Source organism: Epinephelus lanceolatus, chromosome 8 (genome assembly GCF_041903045.1).
Source record: "Epinephelus lanceolatus isolate andai-2023 chromosome 8, ASM4190304v1, whole genome shotgun sequence".
NCBI lineage: Eukaryota > Metazoa > Chordata > Actinopteri > Perciformes > Serranidae > Epinephelus > Epinephelus lanceolatus.
In genome coordinates this window covers 4,186,830-4,204,631 of record NC_135741.1, presented here as the reverse complement: position 1 = coordinate 4,204,631, position 17,802 = coordinate 4,186,830, and the positions used below count along the sequence as shown (strand labels likewise).

Genomic DNA, 17,802 nt, shown 5'->3' with positions numbered 1-17,802 from the left:
ATTAAATAACAGAACGAATGAGTGCATGAATGAATGATGAATGACTGAATTCATGAATGAGTACCTCCTTATGTAGCAGGAGCAGTATTCCGTTGTGTGAAAGCAGTTTGACTTCCTGGTCGAAGCGCTGCATGCGAGCCGATTCACCAGTAAAGGTGATCTCTGCAAAACCAGTACCGTCAAAATACGCCGCGTCATTGACCCAGGCCTGAGTCAGCACTGGCTTGGACCTGGAATCATCAGAGGAAGACAAATGGAAAATATGAGAGTGGGTTTAGTCAAAAGGAAAGAAAAGACAATCACTGTCTTATCAACAGACTGGACGTTATGTTTTTTTTTTAATCCAACAAAGATTTAAATGAATAAATTAAATGAGAACGTGTACACTGACCTGCCACAAGGTTTCTCCTGTGTAGTGTTGAGGGCAAAGATGTTCTCAAAGTTATACAGACTGAGCACTTCCTCGTTGAGCGTATCAAGCTCGATACAGCCCTTAAAGTTAGCCAGGGCGAGCACGGAGGGGGGCTAAAAGAAAAAAAAAAAGAGAGGATAAAGAAAGAACTTAGGGACTAGATACATTATGCATGTGTATATCCCTCCCTGACTGAGCCCGACCCCACAGCACAAGCAAACAGCACATCATGTACTCACTTTGAAAGTACTCGGGTATCCTCCCACATAGAAGACAGTGTCGTCGGACAAGAGGTTGAGCAGCCCCTGATCTCCTCCAGCCTCCGTGTAGGCTTTGGTGACCGTTTGGTCCCCCTCAGTGGCTTCTGACGACATGGACATCTGACCGTACTGCAGGATCCTGCATTCAGACGGATGGACAAACAGATATACATAAAGTAAGATATGTGGGAACAAGCGCATGACAGCAGTGATAAAAGCTATTGGACAGACGTTTAAACATGACCACAGAAGGGTTTGATGGCTGATAGTGACAGCTGATGTTTTTTGAAAGGAGTCAGTATCTTAACCTGCACAGTGATGGGCAGGCACACACTGAATCTGCGCGTGTGGGGTTGTTATTGCTCAAAAACAACTGCTATCATAAATCAAAATTGTTTTTCACATTACGAGCCAAAAAACAAAACAAAAAAACAAGAGCAGAACTCCGCAGATTTTATTTCTGGATCACCAAAATATTTTTGATTTGTTACACATGTTGATCTATATGTTAATTTTTTCACTCCTTAGTTCATTGCTGTGCACACCAACCTGGTCTGGTGGGAGCTAGCTTGCACTGATGCTCATTCAGCAATTACGGTCGGTAACGCTGTCCCGACCCATCATTATGAAAAAAATGGTGGCCGCCTTCTGGTCTCTCTCTAGTTTGTCCCAGTGAGTAAGCCTTTCAATTTGGAGACACACACCACCTTTAACATTGTTAACTTCTGTTTACTCTGCAATGTTTGCAGTGTCAGTGCAGCTAGTGGTGCTAACATAGTTACAATGCTAAAGGGGTTTTGCGGCTCAAAAGAAATCACTATCTCACCGGGGCAACGTGGAGAGAGACCAAAGGGTGGTCACCATGTCTCCATATTAACGCCATCCTGCCACCATTGCTGAGTGACTGAACTGAAACCTGCTTACAGTATCCATAATAAAATGTAAATTTATTACATTTCTTTGTATATTTCAATGATAATACTTGTTCAAGCCATTTGAAAAAAAATCATTTCATTATCCGAAAATACAAGAACAATCAAGAACAACACAATCATGTCACCATGTTAACATATAAATGTTTGTGTGTGTTACCTTTCCAGCACTATGCTGTTGAAGTTTCCATTAGCTTTTACGTCTTCAGCCATTAACACCTCAGCTGTTTCTCCTCCAATGTTAAAGAACCAGCGCAGTCTCTTCCCCACCAGCGACATGCCCAGGAACTCCTTACTGGACTACAAAGACCAGACAGAACAGAAATGAACTACTGTACAGTAACCTGTCTCTCATCGAGCCCTCGCCAAGTATCTCCTCTCTGGACAACAACTCCAAGATGCACTCTATCACTTAAAATCTGTAATATATTCACTCAGTGGTCACTTTATTAGGTACACCTGTCAATCTAGTACAATCCAACACAGCTGTTATGACTTTAGGTTTACCTTTATGATGCTTGTGATATTCAGTTAGTTAACTTGTCCATGCTAGTTGTGTTGTGCTGGACTGCATTATATTGAGAAGTGTTTATCTATCCATTATTTAGACAGGAAGGTCTCGTTGAGATACAAGATCTCATCATCTCCTGGTGTCTGATGTATAAAACTCTTCTCTATATAATATAGTCCAGTACAACACCACCGCATACTACAACCTGATGATATGATGAAATGATAAACATATTAAATGTACTATTAAATGTTGTATTACATTGTACAGGTGTACAACACAAAGTGCATATTTCAGAATGTCAACAAAATTAATATAAATAAATAAATAAGAAGTTAAGTTGATAATAAATCCTATAATCACACACACAAAAAAAAGTCAAAACAAAACACAAAACGAGCATCTGTGTTGCCGTGGTGATGCTTACATCCTTGTTGCCGAGGTAGAAGACGAACTGTTGTTCGCTGTTGTCCTGCCGCCTGGCTCGTGCCGCCTCTGGCAGAGTGATGTAGAACTTCAGGGAGGTGTAGGCAGCCAGGTCGGCCAGGTTTTGTGGTGTACGGACCTGAACACCAGACGCCCCGTTAAACTTCACTGGCACGCTCACCTGGACGGAGGGAAGAGGAGGGGAACAGATGATACAGAAGCATTAGACGCTAGGGCTGGACGGTTAATCGAATTGTAATCATGATTTTGATTTTAGCTTCTCACGATCATAAAAACATTATAATCAAAGAAAAACGATTAATGCGCCGCACAGCGCGGCGTGTATGTAAGTGAATGCACCTGTGTTATGTGCAGCAGCAGCAAGCGTGTGACGTGTGTGGATCAATAATATGTGGAGCGAGCGATTGAGAACATGGCAGAAAGGCAGCCTTTGGTTGAGAAGAAAGGTAGGACAACTTCAGTCATCTGTCATTGTCACGCTGTCGTGTCTGCCCCCCAAGGCAACACGAGCGGGAAAAAAAAGTCCAAAAAAGTTAATAACTTACAAATTATGGCGTAAAGGTAGCTTCTTGCAACCCAATATTAAGATAAAAATATTCACAAACGAAAAAGCACTTCTGGTTGCTGATAAGTAGTGTTTAACTTTTGATTTAACACTAAAAATTAAAACCCTTGGTGCGCACTGCAGCGCAAGCAGACAGATGCGTGACTCAGAGCAGCATGTGTCACTGACACCAGACTCAGAGCGCAGCAGACCGGTGGAAAATGTCACCATCAGCATATTATCTTACATCAATAAAATCTATTTTATCATTATTTTGAGTCACATTGTTGAAAGAATTTAGCTATCTGTGTTCAAGCAGGATAATAGGTCTCCATTCATTGCACATCAGGCTTTCTATTTCCTTGTCGGAGATGGTGTTGCGTTCAAGGTCCCCCCCAAAAAAACGGGAGAAAAAAAAAAGGCCGAATATTCGATTTTTTTTTCACAATCGAATCCCGTGCTATCGAACTTGGGTCAGCCCTAGTATTTATTTTTATTTATTGTTTTTATTGCTATTATTATTTTAATTTACTATTATTATTATTATTATTCTTATTTTTTGTACTTGTTTACTTACTTACTAATTTATTTCTGACTGTTCTTCTAAGTTATAATTAAAGTTGAGTTTTGGTGGAGTTTTGAAATCAATGAATAATCGTGTTTATTAATCGTGATTTCAATATCAATCAAAATAATCGTGATTATTATTTTTGCCATAATCGTCCAGCCCTATTAGACGCTGCTGAGGAGAAAAGGGTTTTGTGTGTGTGTGTGTGTGTGTGTGTGTGTGTGTGTGTACCTTGCTGGCAGCATTGCGAGCCTGCTGTATGAGCTGTCGGATGCGGCTGATGTTCTCAGAGATGTTTGGCATCTGTGCCGAATGATTCTGCAGTTTATCCAACTTCTTCATGAGCAGAGGAATCGTCTCACCCAGTGCGTGCACTACAGAGAGAGAATTATATTCAGTGATTCATATTCCAGTTTTATGTTCACTAGGAGCTCAACAGTTTGTTATTTGGAGTGTTTGTTATGTTAGATTTCATTCGTCTTATTGATATCTGGCGTTAGTCAATGTACAAAAATTTGAACAGCTTCATTTTTTCCCATGGGGCTGCAACTAATTATTATTTTTATTACTAATAAATCAGATAATAATTAAACAAAAAAAATAAATAAATAAAAAATAAATAAATAAAAACCGCCCATCCCAAATTTCCTGGAGCCAAGATATTATCCCAACTAAATTCCTATTTTGTCTGATCAATGGGCCAAAACCTAAAAACATTCATTTTAGAATGATAAATAAATACAGAGAAAATTGAAAATAATTACATTCAAGCAGCTGGTACCAGCAAATTTTGATAACTGACTCAAATGATTTAATTGACAATAGCTGCCAATTCATTTTAAGTCAGATATTAATTATTTCACTATGAATTAAAGTGAAAATAGGCTAAAGCGCTTGATCAAGTAACTTAGACAGAAAAACTGTTGGATAAATGTTGATTTTTTTTTTAATTACGTAAGATAACTGAACGATGATTGATGCACATAAAACAAAAGTATACAGTCATAAAAACGTTTGAGTCTTCAGGTTGACCTTTTCCCTTCATGTAAACATGTTTAAGCTTTAATGAGGCTTTAGAACATGCAGATAAAAAATATGCTTATTTGATTATCTTAAACAGTTTGAATCTGTTTTGTATCTTTAAAGCTGTGAGGGGAATGTTAAGGGGAACTGTCAGCAGGCATCATGGCTAAAGATTTATATGATAAAATGATAAAAAACAACAGACTGACAGGAAATAAAAAGTGTGGAAGTCCATCAGTTACAGAAATAAGTCTTTTTTTTCTTTGGTGATATGTTCATAAGCTCCTACCGGTCTTGTTGGCCTCCATCAGTGCATTGTTGATGTCATCGTTGGTGGCGTTGGCGTCTCCGTAGGCCTGCTGCCATTGGTCCAGCTTCTCTTTAATGGGACGCAGGGCACTGTTGACCTCTGTGGCCGTGGTGTTCGCCAGATCTGCTGCTCGCTTTGCCTCGTCGATCTCCTGACTCACATCTGTTCATGACAGAGAACGAGGGATGAAAATTAATAAATTAAGACCACATCATGTGAGATTTCTGTGCTTGGATGATTTATATCACTACTTCTACATGTGGTTGTAGAGGTCTACACAAAGGCCATACACATTTTCACCATAGCTCCCTGAACGCGGTGTGTGTGTGTGTGTGTGTGGGGGTTGCATTTCTACTTTGATATCTACTACCTCCTCCTCTTGAGTTTGAATGCACTCACTTTAATCTCCTTTAGACAAAAACTTCCACGAACTCAGTGTGAGTGTGTTGAGTGTGCGTACTTGTGGTGAAGTTGAGGTTGTTCTGAACCATCTCCAGGTCCTTCATCACGTCAGCCTGTTTGGTTTTGGCGTCGTCCAGTCGTCTCTTAGCATCTTCCAGCTGCGGCTTCAGCTCTGTGCACCAGAAAAACAAAAACTTAAACTACAAAAACATCCAAACTGACGTCTACATGACTCTACTTTTACTTGATTCATGACATCCCTTAAAACAAATCTCTTAAATGAAGATATTAATGAGTGTTTACTGTTGTTGAGTTCATCATTTAGCGCCTGGACATCTTTCTTCAGCTCCACGCTGTGGTTCCTCAGAGAGTCAGCGATCTTACCAAGATCCTGGTCCTTTATGTTCTAAACACACACACACACACACACACACACCCCCCGATATTACAAGCTATTCAAAGCAAGCAGTTTTCATCTGAGCATGCATGTGTGCTCATACAGGTGGAAAAATAAATGTGCATGTGTGTCCTGTACCTCTGTTGTGTCGTTAGCAGCCTTTTCGGCCATCTTGGCAGCCTCCTCTGCCTCCTTGATGCTGTTGATGATCTTGTTGTAGGCTTGTGTCACATCCACAAATCCCTCCTTCTTTGCATTTGCAACCAAACTGCAGACACACACATGTAAGATTCATTAACATCTTCTCTTTACTAATTTATATTATCTACCTGGTGAGTTTTGTCAGCACAGCAGCGAGGCAGTCAGAGTCGTCTCTCTGCCTCCTCTACCTCAATGTAGCTGAGCAGCTATCTGGTCTCTTACCTGGTCAGGTTCATGGCTGTGGCGTTCAGCCACTCAGCGTGTTGCTCTGCTTTCTCCACCAGAGGGATTTTGGAGTCAGCCAAAGTCAAGTTTTGTACTTTCTTTGCCAACAGTGTCCGAGCGCCGTCCAGCTGCGCAGCCAAACGCTCATAGTCCTGAGAAAGACGTTTGAAGTGTTAAAGAGACAAATACAGGACAACTTAACATTTTCCAGTTTGATACAACCTTGACTGCAACCTTTGTCACATCACTCCCTGTGTCTCTACTGGCACCATCAATGACAACAAAATGCCAAAAACAATATCTGTTTTTAGCCTCATTGTAGTCTGTAGCTCTAACTGCCTCTCTGGGCACCGCGTTCACATGTGCACGCTTGCGCGAGACCGTGAGACATGGGCACTGCCTTCATGTGTGTTCAGGTGCTCTTGCTGTAGTCAGAGCTACAGGCTACAATGAGGCTAAAAACAGAGTTCAAATGACGTTTTTCCAAACAACTTTTTATGTCGGGGCTTCAGGACACTTGGATCACTACGGACGAGCAGTATGGAGATATTTTGTGGTTTCAATTATGTGTTTTTGGACATTTGAATCTGGGGCGCCGTCAGCCTCCATTAGGTGGAGTTGTGTTGCTACCTCCTCTCCCCTTGGATTTCCACAAGTGATGTGAGGACTCTAAAACTTCACCTGAGCCTCCCTCGGCATATGGGTGAGTAGATAATGGCTGAATTTTTATTTTTGGGTGCACTATCCCTTTAAAAAACCTTTAAAGGGACAGTTCACTCCAAAATCAAAAATACGTAGTTCTCCTCTTACCACTAGTTCTATTTATCAGTCTAGACCAGTGGGTTGTGGGTCCATTCTTGGAACGCAAGTGACTCACAAACGTGTCACGAAGTACAGCAAATTTCCAGCACAGAGCTTTTATTTTGAAGTGCTGTTTCCTGCTGTAGACTGAGTAAATAACAAACAGCTACTTGACAGAGACAGCAAACTAGCACAACGACATGACCGAATGCAAGTATGACACTGAATGTATTAAACTGTGTGACTAATGATGAGGGAGAAATTTGGACCTCGTGGCTGGACCAGTTTGGAACCACTGATCTAGATTGTTTTGGCGTGAGTTGTGTTGGCGATATCGGCCGCAGAGATGTCTGCTTTCTCTCAATATAATGGAACTAGATGTCACTCACTGGTGGGCGAGTGTTGTTTGGTACAAAGAAAATAGTTCCTACATGAAACTGCTCACAACAAGGTCTGTGGATTATCTTGAGTAACTGGGTCAAGAGACATCGCTGTTGAGTTTTTCATATGTATTTTTTTGGCGCTTTGAGCACCACAAGCTGAGTGTCATCTAGTTCCATTATTATCGAGAGAAGGCAGACATTTCTATGGATGAATCCTCCAACACCAGAACAATCTAGATTATAAATGGCACTACAGGTCAGAGCAAACACATCTGTTTTTGATTTGGGGTGAACTGTCCCTTTAAAGTTGTGGCAAAATCACTAAAACATTTTCAAGATTACAGAACGATCTGTGAACTGAGTTGTAGTTTCTGAACACCAGGTGTGGTGCAGGTGGGCGCTGTAGAGCCTCCCCACAGACTCATGTTGAAATGTGCGTTTGTGTGTGATCTAACCTCTTTGGAGTCGTGCAGCATGTTCAGCACATAGTTGACCTGCGCAACATCGTCTTCAGCCATGTTTATCTGGTCGTTCACTTCCTTCTGCTTCACCAACAGGTCTTCGATCCTCCTCTGTGTTCGACAGAGACAGAGTTAATACCATCTTTGATCACTGACCTCTGCTCCTTCCTTACTGTTAGTCATGATTTCTCACCTGGTTGTCCTCCAGGGTTTTCTCGTTGACGTTGTTGATCTCTGCGGCTCTGGCGGTGTTGTTCACCGCTTCGTTCAGGGCGTCTCGGAGATCCATCATTTCAGAGTGGAAGCGGGACAGGCGGTCTCTGATGGCTTTGGACAAGTCGCTGTTTTCTCCATGACGACCTGCCAACTCCTTGTTAACTCGATCCAACACTAGCGGGGGACAGAAGGAGGAGACAAATGATGTGATCACACCTACAACTGGTTTTGATTCGTTTGGTTTGAATCGTAGTGAAAACGTTGAGCTTGTGTTAATTTGCACCAGGTCAGTTTAGTTAGTTTACCTAACCCCACCCAATGAGGCCAGCACTACGTACAACTTTCAAGGCCCTGTCATAAAGATAATCACGACACAACACACAGCAACTTTTTGTTTGTGGTGAGTGAACTTACGTTTCTTTGCCTCTGTCTTCTCTCTGTCAGCTATCTTCTTCTGCCCCACCCAGCTCCTGAGCCTCATCTCCCTCAGCATGGCCTGCACCTCCCTCATCATCCTCTCCCTCTCCTCGTCATCTTGCACGACCTCAGTGTCGTTCTGCAACGACCGGTTCGCCATCAGCATGAGATCTGTGGAAAGCATCACAAAAAAATAAATCATTCAAACTGAGCTGCAGTGTTTGTGGGGTGAGACTGGAAACAATCCTCTTTTCAATGGTCCTTACAAAAGTAACTCTAAGAGGTTTAAGGTGACGGTTTCATCTGAAGGAAACTGTGTTTTAAAATGTTTATGATGCTGTTAAATAACTTCTCACTGGTTCATCTTAGGGCAAATATTAGCACAGAGTGTCTACAGGTATCAAACACTGAAATGTAACACTTTTTGAGACCTTTTCAAGAAGATTTTGAACCAAATTTAAAGGGATAGTGCACCCAAAAATGAAAGTTCAGCCATTATCTATTCACCCATATGCCGAGGGAGGCTCAGGTGAAGTTTTAGAGACGATTTTTTATGTCGGGGCTTCAGGACACTTGGATCACTACGGACGAGCAGTATGGAGATATTTTGTGGTTTCACTTATGTGTTTTTGGACGTTTGAATCTGGGGCGCCGTCAGCCTCCATTAGGTGGAGTTGTGTTGCTACCTCCTCTCCCCTTGGATCTCCGCAAGTGATGTGAGGACTCTAAAACTTCACCTGAGCCTCCCTCGGCATATGGGTGAGTAGATAATGGCTGAATTTTCATTTTTGGGTGCACTATCCCTTTAAGTCGTCTCCACTGGCTTCTAAAATCTCTCTTGAGTCTAAACTTTCAAATTTTGCAAGCTGCTTTACTGATCTGTATCAGATATATGTTATGTTATTTTTATAAGAGACAAAACTGAGCAAAAATTACTTTTATAATTATGCGTCAATTTTGCACTTGGACTTTATCTGTGTGATTATAATGTGTAGTAGACAATATTAATACTATTATTTTTAATTCCCTATTTTTTATATATATATTAAGTTTTTAAGCTTTTCTGACCAGCGGATTAAGACGCTGGAGTGGACATCTGCGCTGTTTTCTTTTTTAGGTCATACAAAACACACAGACGATAATAAACAAAACAAACAAAACAAGCTGCCGGCCCACAGAAATGTATACAAAAATACAAATATGCATGTCAGTTTACACACTGATTCAAGAGTCCAGAAGTGGATTATACAGTCTGACACAGAGTCCACAAAACCAAGACCAAGTGAGGTCAAAGAGACTAGTAGCTTGACTGTTCAAAGCATGGTGCAGTCAATACAGTACAAAGTGATACAGTCCAGTATAGTTAGTTCTGAGGATGCTGCCTATCCCTTCGAATATACTCAATAAAGGGACCCCAAACATCAAGGAATTTGTGATGAGTGTCTGACAGAGTATATTGAATTTCTTCCAAATATATACAAGAAACCATGTCATTCAACCATTTTTTGAAACAAGGAGGGGAAACTGATTTCCACTCTCTCAGAATAACCCGTTTTGCTACAACCATACCAAACATGAGGGCTTGTTGAAGTGATAAGGGAAGAGTGAGAGAGAAGTTGGAGCAGCCCAGTATTATCAGAAGACTGTCAGGAATCAACTGTTTACTATATACATCACTGTACAAATGAAAAATGTCATCCTAAAAATTCCTAAGCTTAGGGCAGGACCAGAAAAGGTGACCCAGAGTCCCGTCATCTAAATTGCATTTATCACAGATAGCAGAGACAGAGGGAAAGATCCTATTCAGTTTGGTCTTGGATGGATGACCTTGAACTGAATAAGTTGAAGTCTGGCATTGATAGAACAAGTTTTGATTTTTTTTTAGGTAATTTCTGAATGTAATGTGTATAAATGATACATGCAGCTGTGAAAAAAGGAGACGTATACGTTGTATTGCTGTTGATGACAACTAAATAAAAATGTAGCTCTAAAAACACTGACTTCAATCTCGAAATGTTTAAGTTTTGTACTGTCAATATGATTTTACCTCATAGTTACATACCAAAATATTCTTTTAAAGTTTCTGTGTATATGGAAAAAATGTTTCTGTCCCAGCACGTCATATTACTGCTAAAGCAGCAGCTGATGCACTGTCTGACTTACATTAATAGTTTGTTTGACAGTGTATAATCATGTTTTGACAGATTTTTGATGGACTCACTGTCCTCTGTCCTACCGTTTAAATCTTTGGTTATGTTGTTGATGAAGGACAGCAGGTCTTGCGCCCTCTTGTGCGCGTTAGTGGTACTGTTCTGCAGGTCGTCGGCCCTGTCGGCCATCACTGCCGCCTGAAAACACCACAAATATCCAACACTCTCAGTTCTACATGAAAACAGACACATTTATAATATGTTCATAGTGGCAGAATGAAAACTGGAAAATGTGACTGCATTACATTCAGGTGAATAAACGACAGGGAGAGTGGTAACTGTAATTATTTAAGCTTCTCTTTAGCACACACACAGATGTGTTTAAAAATGCAGTAAAAAGGTTATTATGAGTTATATTGTGCTTTCTAAAGTCCTCATTATGATCTCATACTTGCATAAATGTTAGTGAACGCATGCTTCATGTAAAGATTAGAATTTTGAACGACTGTATCTTGAGGAGAATTTTGTCACAATATAATTATCGTTATAATTACTGAGAAAATCAACAATAAGATAATGCAAAGAGCAAGTGTGTGTGTGTGTGTGTGTGTGTGTGTGTGTGTGTGTGTGACTGTACCTTGTTCTGCAGCTCATTAATGTCATCATTGATATTTGTGATCTCAGCATCCAGCATGTCGGCCCGACTCCTGCTCTCATCCAGCGTTCTGTTGTAGTTCTCGATGGCCCGCTGGAATCATGGGAAAATGAGTTTATTGTAAAGAGTATACATATGACAACAGTACAGCTTATTGCTTCAGCCACATCCCTGGTGAGGCTGTTCATATGTGTGTGTACACTCACAGCGAGGTCCTCCACAGACTTGTTGAGACTGTTCATCTGAGCCCAGGCCATGGAGCTGGCGTTCAGACTCCTCAGCTGAGTGGCTACAGATTGGAAGTCGTCGTCCATTTTTTCCAGATCCTCCAACAGGACGATGACGCAGTTGTCACACGCTGCAAGAAAAACACACACATAACAAACACACTCAATTCCACTTATATAGAATGTTATAACACTCTCAGACAAATGTCTTGTTTTTCTCTTTAAACAAATTCAGCACACAAATTTATCAGGTGTCGTCACCCTATAAATGAAATAGTGTGTTTTACTTACGTTCACAGTGCATGCCATGGTGGTGCTCCACAGGTACGTTGTATTTAATGGAGCAGGTGTCGCACTGTTTTCCAGTCATCCCGTCAGGACAGCGACACTCTCCTGTGCGCGGGTCACAGCGACCTCCTTTACAGTCGCACTCTGGAGGGAGGAAGGCGTCGAACACAACAGGTGGGTTTGATTTTATTAGAACCATTTTTAGGCACAGTTTTTTTTCGATAAAAGCAGCCACTGCAAGTCAACAATGAAGGCTACAGCTGTTACTCCTCCTGCTACAACGACTGATATTATTGGTGCTACTAGTTACTACAGCTACAATTAATATGGCTGCTGCTAACGCCGCTGTCTCTAATATAACTGCTACTTTTTAAGCTCTAATCCAGCGTCTTTTCTGCTGAGCTGTTAGTGTTTTAATATAAACTGGGCACACTCTACTGTATTAGCTGCAGTTGTAACCAGGAGCATGTGTTGTTTAGGCTGCAAAGAATCTGTACAAAAACTAGAGTTGATCAACATCAGATAGAAACAGAAGTCCATAATTGCTTCGCTGTGCATTGTGTCATGCATTCACTCACTCTTGCATCCGTCAGGTCCGTAGTCCCAGTATCCAGGAGCGCACTGTTTGCAGTTCGGCCCGTTGACTCCGGGCTGACAGGCACACTGACCGCTCTCAGGGTCACACGGCTGGACGAGAGCTGCAGAGGCGTCGCAGTCACACTGACGGCAGCCGGAGCACGACTCGAAACCAAAGGCGCCGTTCTGAGAGGATAAACGGATTCAGGATGAAGCATGAGGTGAAGCTGTAAAAGTTATTCTTGCTTTCTAGCTGCAACATCTTGGATTGGTTCGTCTGATTGGCTCCTGATACAAAGTTTAATTTGGAGGGAAAAGTGCAGGAATCAGAGTGAATCAGAGACTGTAAAATTTAGGAAAGAAAAACTCGAGCAGCTCTCACCTCACAGCGATCACAGCGAGGTCCGGTGACTCCAGGTTTGCAGCGACATTGTCCAGTGTGAGGGTCACATGACTGGGTGCCACATGGAGAGCAGCTACATTCTGTGTTTAAACAGAGCAAACAAAACTTTTTACTTTAATCGTCCTTGTCTTACATTACTCAAAGTGTCGCAATATCTGATTTCTTTACTTCAGTGAAGCTTTTACTCCAAAATTCTGCAGCTTAATTAAATCAAATGAGCACATGAAGGCATCTCATGAACTTAGTTTGAACTGAGGTCAAAGCTGAACTCACTGGTGCAGTTTTTGGCATTAATAGCGTCTCCGTAGTAACCGGGAGCACAGATGTCACAGTGAGGCCCGGCCGTGTTGTGCATGCAGCTCAGACACTCGCCAGTCAGCAGGTGGCAGTCGGTGAACAACATGTTGGGGTCCGTGTTGTCGTTGCAATTGCACGGCTGGCACCTGCTACCCAGCACCATGGGGTTGCCGTAGAAACCGGGGGCGCACCTGTGTCAAGACGCACATCATGTAATGAGACATGTTTCTGCAGCAGGTTTTACTTCATCAGTTAAGGATCCAGAATGTTAAAGAGGTAACAGCTGTCGTTCTTGTTTGGAAAAAACAACAACAAAAAAAACAAGACAAACTCAATATTTTATAATTAATTTAAAGATTGGTGCTGTGGAGGTTTGCTTACCTTTCACAGCGTGGTCCAGCGTACCCCGGCATACACACACACTGCATCCTGTCGCCTCTCTGCACACAACCCTCTGCAAAGCTGCACAGAGAGACAGAGACAAGGAGTTATTATAATCTAAGATTAAATGAGAAAAAGGATCTAGGGAAAAAGAGAGAAGTAACAGCAGAGAGTAAACTGCACTGACTTGTTGGATGGGACCCTCAGCGGGCAGGGACAACTGGAGCAGGACACCGCCTGTCCGTCAAGACTGTTGTTGCCAAGGAAACCACCCTGGCAAGTCTCACAGTGGTCCCCGGCTGTGTTGTGCTGACAGTTCTGATGCACAGAGAGACAAAACAATGACTAATCTATACACTGCGCTAAAGACAGTTATCAATAAGGAATGATTAATGTTACAGATCCTCACCAAACAGATCCCAGATCCATCCAGACACAGGTCAGAGTGTCCGTTACAGTTACAGGGGACACACTTCCCCAGAAACAGGCCGATCGTGTCTCTGTAGTAACCTGGAGCACATTTCTGTGGACAGAAACATCAAACACAGAGTGTGAGGGCTGAGAAGATTATTTTTGTTAATATGAATGTGTCTATTAAATGCCAGAATATATTAACAAAAAAAGCCTGTATTATATAGTTTCTATATTACTAGTTTGGAATTTTAATTAAAAAAATTCTTGGATAAAACTAATCATTAAACAACAAATATTGATCACTTTGATGTGGTCCCTCACCTGACACGAGTCTCCCAGGTAATTGGCAGGACACATGCAGATCTCTACGTTGTTGGCATGGCGACCGGTGGGCAGGCTGTCAGCGCCCTCCAGCACAGCCCCACGTATGGACACTGAGTGGGCCGACTGTGAGTGCAGGGCTCGGATCTGCAGAGACTCCAGACCGACCAGAACCATCATGAGCTCCTCCCGAGACACAGAGTTCCCCGTCTGAGCGTGACGGAAACTTCCCTGCGAGGAAAGAGAGGAGGGAGGGAGGTGAACAAAAGTGAGGTTAGGGTTAGGCTTTGGACTTTTCTTTATTCAACAATAGAGAAGTGAAGTCCATCCCCCTCTGGTGGACCACCATGAAAAAAACAAACAAAAAAAAAAACAACAAGTAGTCAGCGGCGAGAGACAAATACGTTTTTGATCCTGTTTAGCTTTTAAGTTGATAAAAATCACATGTAATTCATGGCACAGGTCAATTTTACAAGTCAAGAAAGTCTATGTTTGTTGTAAAAGTGTTTAAGCATAAGACCGTGAAAATACATAATTAAAAAAGACTACAGCACAAAGGTGACATCATCTTTCTCTCCTGCTGAGGTTACCAAGCCTGTGTGTTTCGTACTCACACTAGCAGCGGGTCTTGCTTGTTCTTTCGCTTCCCAGTTGTTAAGGGACTGTTCATTATTTATGAGGGGGAAGGGGATGGTCAAAAGGCAGAAAGAATGTCAAATAATTTTTTAAGCACTGGGGAAGGACTAAATTTATTTATTTTTTTTGGCTTAGGGAAGGGGCATAAAAATTTAAATGGTTGTATTTTGTATTTATTTCACCACAAATTTTTAAAGACAACATGCAGGCATGTTAACTTTAAAAATCCCCAAAATTATACCATTTATCACAACCAGAAACTGTAAAAACAGAAAATATCGTTGGATTTTCAAATTTCTGATGGTCCTTGGACACATCACGCAGCAACCCCTCTCCTCTGATAAGTAAAGAACAGTCTGTAACAAGACTAGGAGTCGCTACATAAAACACATCAGGCAATATCGTTAAACTTATCTGTTTCTCTCATCTTATCATATTATAATAATACTCATAATATTCATCTCCTTCAAAACATAAAGTACACAGTCTTAAATGTTTCTTCAATCTGCTCAACCTAGATTAGAAAATGATGTTGAGTTTGCACAAAAATGTACATACAACCAATATTAGTCATTTGAAAATTCCTAATTCTGTGTTGTTTATTTTGTTGTTGTTTTCTTGTCCCATATGAGCAGAGGGAGTTTAAAGATCAACAATAACAAGAGAGGCTACCAGAGGAGCAAGGTGGAGCTCTTTTTGGGCAATAAATTACTGCAATAGTGTAAAAATGACAATGGCACTAATATGTTTATGTAAGGGACTGTACACAAATTTTCGGGGGAGTGGGGATCAGAAAATGAGGAATTTTTTTTCTTAGTTTAAGTTGCGTTTGAGAGCATTGAGAGGTCTTTTTTTTTTTACTTTTTTTCATCAGATTTACATTTTATATATATGTCAGTTTTGAGAGACACCTGCTTAATCTTTACAGTTAATAAATCTGAAGCTCTTGTTTACATCTCAGGAAAAAAAAGGATTTGCCTCAGGTGATCAACACTATAAAGTATGACAATATTTTGGAAATCCGACATGTTGCTGCCGGTCTGTGTGTATCGTGCTGTTAAACTCAGCTTCTCACATAAATCTCCTGCGACCTCGTGCAGCTCAAACTCCCTATGACGGCATGTACGAGTGACTTTACCTCGACCATGTGGACGATTCCCAGGTGAGGCTCTTCAGGTGAGGAGTACTCTCTCTCCATGAACACCAGGGTCATCTGGTTACCCTGCAGGACGAAGGTGTGTGTGCCGTTAGGTAACAGTGTGTGTGTGTGTGTGTGTGTGTGTGTGTGTGTATGTTCTGTTCCAGGCTTTTGGCAGGTAAAGGATTCATTCTTATAAAACTCTTCTTTGTGTGTACATGCACATGAAACTGGGTTACAGAGATATTTGTGAGTGGGTGAGTGTGTGTGTGTGTGTGTGTACCTTGAGAATGATGTCAGGCCTGGAGGCTTCTGCAGGCAGAGACAACACGTCGCCTCTCATAGTCTGAGTGTGGAGACGATACCTCAGATAACCTCCATAGGATGAGACCTGTGGAGTCGGGGAAAGATTTAGGAGATATTAAGTTGAAAGAACAAACATAAATAAAACAAAAGGAGACAAACAGCAATGAGGCAGGAAGTAACAAATGAAAGGACAGACAGGAAAAGCAGACAGACTGCGTCCTAATCCAGACAACAATGGATTACATTCAGACTTTACAGTCAAACAGAAACAAGATCCTAGGCGGCTTAAAGATAAAACGCCCTCATTTCCATGGTAACCATGCAGGTTTTTGCAGAGCTGACACTTGAAGCTGGTTTGTGGAGCGTAACAGGACGCAGTCTGGGGTTTAGATCGACCCATCGGCCCGCAGACTGATGCTGGTGGAGTCGCACATGAAAAATGACAATTCAAATGTCAAGACGAAAACGCTGATCTGTATCCAGACACCTCGTCTGAGCCTCTGGATCATGATGTGGGATCACTGCGTGTACGATAGGCGTGTGTGTGTGTTGAGACGGAGCCACATGTTGTGTCTCATGTTCTTATCGTTACGTTTAACCCTTAGATGCATAAGTGGGTCAAAAATGACCCGGTGAGGTTGTTTTCTTGTGATATCTTCGTAATGAAAAGTTGTTATCATTTCATATTCCAGCTATTCCTCAAAAAACTTGTTATTAATATCATGCCATTGAAATTTTTCACTTACCTTTTATACATTTTACAAAATTATAGTTTTTGTATTACTACCCCAAGCTTCCATAAGTGGGTCAAAAATGACCCGCATTCATTTCCTATGGAATTTCATGGTAACCTTTGAATCTTATCATCTGTGACTGTCTGGTATTTATATTTTGTGGACCACACAGACAATGGCCTCTAGTTTCGCAGTATACTCCCTATCTGGTGTGTGTGTGTGTGTGTGTGTGTGTGTGATTGAATATTGTGTGAAAGAGTATGTGTTTCTTATCGTCTATCATCAAATTTGCCTATTTTATAGTTTGCGAAAATAGCTAGCTAACATTAGCTAGATAAATATACGTACTTTACTGTATGTATTGCACGCACGTGTGTGTGTGTGTGTGTGTGTGTGCGCGCGTGTGTGTTTGCGCACACACGCGCGTGTGCACGTGTGTTGGTGTGTGCGCGGATGCATGTGTGCATTTATTTATATAGCTACATATTGATCAATAGGTTTGCTTGTCATTCAAAACATTCCCTTCGTTTTATGTTTCCTCATCCAAAGTGTTATGGCTGCGAGGTATACAGCTGAAATGGTTGTAAGGATGCTGAATGAAGAGGCAGTTATGGGATTGGACTCAGAATCTGAAATATCAGACGATGAGGACCCAGACTATTATCCAGGTGGAGGTGTCGGTCGTCCACCTGGAAATCCAACTGAACAGGATCGTACAGTTACACACACACACACACACACACACACGCATATACTCTCTTTCACA

The 17,802-nt window shown here is 41.6% G+C and overlaps 1 protein-coding gene across 2 annotated transcripts in view; it reads right to left on the bottom strand.

The window, feature by feature from the left end:
- Positions 1 to 17,802, bottom strand: part of lama5 (laminin, alpha 5) — a 140,927-nt gene that overhangs the window by 12,576 nt on the left and 110,549 nt on the right. For both annotated transcript variants that reach the window (XM_033629088.2, XM_033629089.2), the window contains exons 39-65: positions 16,280 to 16,387; positions 15,997 to 16,080; positions 14,223 to 14,453; positions 13,897 to 14,010; positions 13,675 to 13,805; positions 13,488 to 13,568; positions 13,083 to 13,297; positions 12,789 to 12,889; positions 12,409 to 12,592; positions 11,834 to 11,974; positions 11,522 to 11,673; positions 11,298 to 11,408; positions 10,747 to 10,858; positions 8,508 to 8,681; positions 8,071 to 8,267; positions 7,872 to 7,988; positions 6,230 to 6,384; positions 5,945 to 6,074; positions 5,713 to 5,815; positions 5,468 to 5,581; positions 4,987 to 5,169; positions 3,906 to 4,048; positions 2,543 to 2,722; positions 1,765 to 1,904; positions 652 to 811; positions 392 to 525; positions 65 to 230 (exon numbers count right to left, since the gene is read on the bottom strand). In XM_033629088.2, the coding sequence (XP_033484979.2) occupies positions 65 to 230; positions 392 to 525; positions 652 to 811; positions 1,765 to 1,904; positions 2,543 to 2,722; positions 3,906 to 4,048; positions 4,987 to 5,169; positions 5,468 to 5,581; positions 5,713 to 5,815; positions 5,945 to 6,074; positions 6,230 to 6,384; positions 7,872 to 7,988; positions 8,071 to 8,267; positions 8,508 to 8,681; positions 10,747 to 10,858; positions 11,298 to 11,408; positions 11,522 to 11,673; positions 11,834 to 11,974; positions 12,409 to 12,592; positions 12,789 to 12,889; positions 13,083 to 13,297; positions 13,488 to 13,568; positions 13,675 to 13,805; positions 13,897 to 14,010; positions 14,223 to 14,453; positions 15,997 to 16,080; positions 16,280 to 16,387 (3,861 nt within the window). The remainder of the gene's footprint in view (positions 1 to 64; positions 231 to 391; positions 526 to 651; positions 812 to 1,764; positions 1,905 to 2,542; positions 2,723 to 3,905; positions 4,049 to 4,986; positions 5,170 to 5,467; positions 5,582 to 5,712; positions 5,816 to 5,944; positions 6,075 to 6,229; positions 6,385 to 7,871; positions 7,989 to 8,070; positions 8,268 to 8,507; positions 8,682 to 10,746; positions 10,859 to 11,297; positions 11,409 to 11,521; positions 11,674 to 11,833; positions 11,975 to 12,408; positions 12,593 to 12,788; positions 12,890 to 13,082; positions 13,298 to 13,487; positions 13,569 to 13,674; positions 13,806 to 13,896; positions 14,011 to 14,222; positions 14,454 to 15,996; positions 16,081 to 16,279; positions 16,388 to 17,802) is intronic.